The sequence below is a fragment of the Primulina huaijiensis genome, chromosome 16 (assembly GCF_012295235.1).
Source record: "Primulina huaijiensis isolate GDHJ02 chromosome 16, ASM1229523v2, whole genome shotgun sequence".
Lineage (NCBI taxonomy): Eukaryota > Viridiplantae > Streptophyta > Magnoliopsida > Lamiales > Gesneriaceae > Primulina > Primulina huaijiensis.
This window is the reverse complement of record NC_133321.1, coordinates 14,323,135-14,327,831: the sequence shown is the minus strand read 5'-3', so window position 1 is coordinate 14,327,831 and position 4,697 is coordinate 14,323,135. Positions and strand designations below refer to the sequence as shown.

The following is a 4,697-nucleotide window of genomic DNA, read 5'->3' as shown; positions in this document are numbered from 1 at the left end:
TGTAAACATATGCACTGCGTGTGCAAAATAACTAACTAGTATGTATATGTGTGTGTATATATATAATATAATATAATATGTGTGTGTTTTTTTGACGACACCTCACCGATTAGTTTAAAATAATTCATTAAATCCTCTGTAGACCGGAAGGAAGGTGGTACTCCAATTTTCATCTTCAGGGCTCCACTGGCCGGCTCTCATGCCTCAAAGTCGCCGATCAAGCTCCGGCCGATTTTCGAAATCTCCTTCACTCAATATAACCATCTTTCCCTTTGTTACATGTCAGAATCTATCATTTCATTCATATTTTACTGTGCCGGAACGTTTCTTGCCATCACTGCTCCTGCATGGATGATTCTGTATTCCAATAGAAAGAAAAAAATAATCAAACCCATGAATAATCGGTTGATTCTAGAGTCTGGGGTCATCGGAGATTTGCCGAAGAGGCTGAGTTCGGTTGACATGTCCAAAAACGGTGAATGTTTTATCATTTTTCCCATTTGTCTTGATGGGTATGTGTTGCTATCTGCCGTTCTTTAGAGTAGAATGGATGATGCTCTTTGGCAGCTCTGTAATTGACTGAATTGTGAATCCTTTGCATTTTTTTGTTTTGTTTTCTGAGATTGGTACTTCATGGTTGTCTGATGTTCACATTTTGGTCCCTGAGTTTTTGTTTAAAATATGGGGATGATATTTTCGGCTGTTTCCAACTCTGGTTGAATTAAAATTTGTCTTGAAGTGTATTGATGTGCTAGTGAGATGTGAATTTACCCGATGGATGAAGCATCCAGGCAGAAGATGAAGATGAGAATTCAATATTTCGTATTTAGGATCAAGCTCCAGCTGCGCTTGCGGGCAGCCATGACTGGTGATGACGTTGCTACTTGCTACTCGATTTTTTTGAATATATAGCGAGCTAAGAGCTAAGTTTCAATTGCGGCCCATCTGGGTCGATTATTACTTATTTATTCGGTGTTTGTTGGATTAAAAGATATCAGGTCATCTTAGGTTTGCTTTCAGATTTGGACTCTGAATGATTCCAACCGACTAGGATTTTAAATCCATTGTTATAATTGACTATTAAGCTCAATATTGTAATGGATGGATTTGAAATCAACATAAACACATGAATTTTTCTAAGCAATTCATTGAAATCATGGATTTGTAATACAAGCACACCCCTATAATGAACTTACAACTTTGAGTCAGTATCAGATTTAAGGTTGGGGTTAAGAATGGAAGATTCATACGTTAGTGATGCTATATCACCCTGTTTGAGTGGGATATTGGGGAAGAAAAATCGATGTTTTAGAAAATGATTACTTAGGATCACCTGAAAGAAAAAGATAAATCTAATGAGTGGCGGAAGCTACGTATTTTCTGTACTTTCTTCACTCGAGCAAGTCATCAGATAAACTTTCAAAGTGTATGTTGCCAATTTTGCTCATTAGTGAAGTTTTTTGCTGGTGATTTGGAAAGATTAAGGACATATTTTCATGATTCCATCATTGATAGATGCAAAAGAGTCACTTGAATCCATTTTTATTATTCAATCTTATTTTAGAAACATTCATCAGAGCCAGGTTCCATATTCTTGATTATGCTTTAGCACAACACTGATAAGTGAGAGCTTACCTGTATCCTGTTTTAGATTTTTAAGCGTACTTAATTTTCTTAGAAGGAAACCATAATCCTGTAACTGTCCCTGTATTGTGCAGGCTCGTCAAATATCACCTCGGCTAACAAACTGGTATCTTTTTCTCACTGTTGTTATGGAATTTCTATTTGCAGTATGCTCTCAAATAATCGAAAGTAGCAGAATCACCACTGCAGATGCAGAATATGCAGAAGAATTGCAGTTTCACGAAGCATTATTGGTTTCTCTTGTCACGGCTGCCCCACCAAATGATGCATCTTCATCAGTGCAAGAACCTATTCCCAACCCTGAAATGCTAAATTATGAACAAGTGCTCGAGGATTCACCCCTAAGCTTCTGTGAAATTTGTTTAGAGAACAAAGAAAGCTGGCAGATGTTCGAGAACGACAAATGCTCGCACTCCTTTTGTTATGAATGCACATCCAACCATGTCATCTCCAAGATTCGAGAAAATCTGAAAATCATCCCTTGCCCTGCTTTATACTGCAAGACCATACTAAATTTTGAAGCTTGCCAGATGATGGTCCCGGATGACATACTCGTAAAATGGCACGAGTTTCTATGTCTATCGCTGATTCCCGACTCCCAGAAGCTATATTGCCCTTTTCTTGACTGTTCAGCCTTGCTCGTAAATGATTCAGGGGCAGTTTTGAAGAAGATAGAATGTCTTTGGTGCAAGAGATCGTTTTGTGCGGAATGTCATGTCCCGTGGCATTCCGAGTTCACCTGCAAGGAATTCCTGAAGCTGTATGCAAGAAAGGGACGGGGGAAAGACGAGAAGATAGTGAAGAAACTTGCTGAGAAGAAGAACTGGATGAAATGCCCCAAATGCAAGATGTATATCGAAAAGGCCGAGGGGTGTGTGCATATGACTTGCAGGTGTAAGCATGAATTCTGCTACAGATGTGGATCAAAGTGGACTGAGAATCATGGTGGCTGCAAACAGAAGCGGTAGAGCCAGCAAGAAACGTATGTTGATTATAACAGGGTTGGATTCAACTTCTTTTGAATGTGTTCACAAAAAAATGTTTCAGGTCAGTTTTTGTTTTTTTTTTAAAAAAATGTTTCAGGTATTAGATTGATTGTAAATGAAAATATAATGCTTCCTATTATATATTATTATTAATTGGAAATATTTTAGGAAAAAGAACTTAAAGCAATAAGTTGGATTAATCAGTATATGTACATAGAAGAGTTATACCTATAATTATGATATATATGATTATTTATATGAATATAGATTATATTGCAAATCTATATTGATATAGATTCATATTATATTACTTCTTTATTTGTAAAAATAAAACTCGACCACATTAACCATAAGTCATCCTCTACGTCTATTTTCACATCAAACATCAACTTAAAATATTGTATCAATCTCAAAATTGGATTTTAATATTTTTCTCAAAGTAAATTGAATTGAATGCATCATAACTCGACATTTGAATTTCATCCCCTCGACAAAAATTCAATTAAGTTGGTTAAAATTAAATCTTGACCTTAATCAAATGTTATTCTTTTCGAAATATTTGAGTTTGAGAAGATTAACAAACCAGACTTAAGAGTAGTTAACTGTAAAAGTCATTTTCTTGACTGGACAGATGTGACTGGACCACTTAAAAATCATTTTCAAAGCGTAGAAAGGTCCGCCGAGATCTGGATAATGATATAATCAAAAGACTAAGTTTTTTACAAAGTAAACCGGATAATTTCAAATGCGGAAAAGAAAGTAACACAACAAATTTTTATGGAAGTTTGAAGATTTAATCATTTTACTTCTCCTTTTCTTCCACTTAGAAAGAAATTCATTAGAAAACTTTGGTTTTATAACGGTTTGTTCAAAATCACTTCAATTTAGTACTTATCACTTGCTTAACTTGAAACTCCTAGTATTACTTAGACAACAATACAACAATTGTAATGTAAATGAATCATTAGATTCAATGATTCAACAACTCTCGGCAGTTATTAAACGGCTTGAGACCTTGTGAAAAGCTTTGGTTGATCTATGATGATTTGTAGTGAAGGGAAATATATTTTCCTAATAATTTCTTAATTTAATTTATTGTATTTCCTTGTTGATTTGATTGCATATAATATTTTGCCTTTCTAGATAATGAGATGATATGATTTTGAATAATTAAATATGTTTTGACTTTCTAGATAATATGATATTTAATGAGATCTTGCCTTTCTAATTAATGAGATAAATATGCTAGGATTTTATTCTTGATAATGAGATATTATTGTGATTTGGTATCAATATTTAAAAGAGTTTATTTCTAATAAAACTCTTACTTTCCTTATGATATAGGTTTCCTTGTGGAGATAAAAGTCTACATCTATAAATAAGAGATCAAGGACATCATTGAAGCTCTCTCTTCCTCGGTCAATAATTCATATCATACTTTCGCACGTCGTGTTCTTCAGAGAAAATTATTCTACAAAGAAGTTGCTGTTGTGAAGAGTGCAGATACCGAGTGTTGCCTTGAATGTTGCCAACATCTGCAGACAACATCTGTGAAGAAGTTGGCTGAAGATCATTTTCGTGGATTCCTTTTTGGCATCACGTTCTTTTGCTTTCTTGTCTAAGTTTTAATTTGTTGGTTGTTTTTAGAAAGCTTTATTTTCTCAACTTGTTGAGGAAGTTGATTTTAGTCTTAATCACTAGTGGTAGGTTTTTGTGTAAATGATTTGGTTTTCTAGTGATTAATTTTTGCCATAAGGCACCGCACAAGTATTTATACTTGTTAAATACTTGTGCATATTTAAACTTGTCCATCGATTTATTTCAAGTCAATTTGTGTTATAAAAAGTTTCCGCTGCATGAAGATGTTTTCCGAGATGTTGTAACATCTGGCACAACATTTAATTCTGACAAAACACAAATACACGATTTTACATCATATTCTGATATTTTCATTATTTACTGATATCTGTCGGACAAAATAAATCCTAACATGTAGTAAATTTGAACATGAGGGCTTGTGTGCAGTTTAAGAATGTTTCAAATAAGTTTACGTGGAGATCTTAAAAC

General features: G+C 34.4%; 1 protein-coding gene across 3 annotated transcripts; it reads left to right on the top strand.

Annotated features, from left to right (window-relative positions):
* The first annotated feature begins 101 nt into the window (after positions 1-101).
* LOC140961894 (E3 ubiquitin-protein ligase RSL1-like) lies at positions 102-2,695 on the top strand. Of its 3 annotated transcripts, none has more exons than XM_073420670.1 (2): positions 102-475; positions 1,792-2,695. In XM_073420670.1, exons 1-2 carry the CDS (start codon positions 280-282, stop codon positions 2,610-2,612), a joined length of 1,017 nt encoding a protein of 338 aa, XP_073276771.1. In that variant the 5' UTR covers positions 102-279; the 3' UTR covers positions 2,613-2,695. The 3 variants fall into 3 exon arrangements, with proteins under 3 accessions (XP_073276771.1, XP_073276773.1, XP_073276772.1); XM_073420672.1 differs by having other exon boundaries at positions 102-512; XM_073420671.1 differs by having other exon boundaries at positions 102-868.
* The last annotated feature ends 2,002 nt before the right edge of the window (positions 2,696-4,697 follow it).

Excerpts from the sequence above, each read along its gene's own strand:
- LOC140961894 (XM_073420670.1), top strand. The coding sequence starts at position 280 with ATGTCAGAATCTATCATTTCATTCATATTTTACTGTGCCGGAACGTTT. Across the intron at positions 476-1,791 it reads GGTTGACATGTCCAAAAACG|TATGCTCTCAAATAATCGAA; the intron begins GTGAATGTTTTA and ends TTCTATTTGCAG.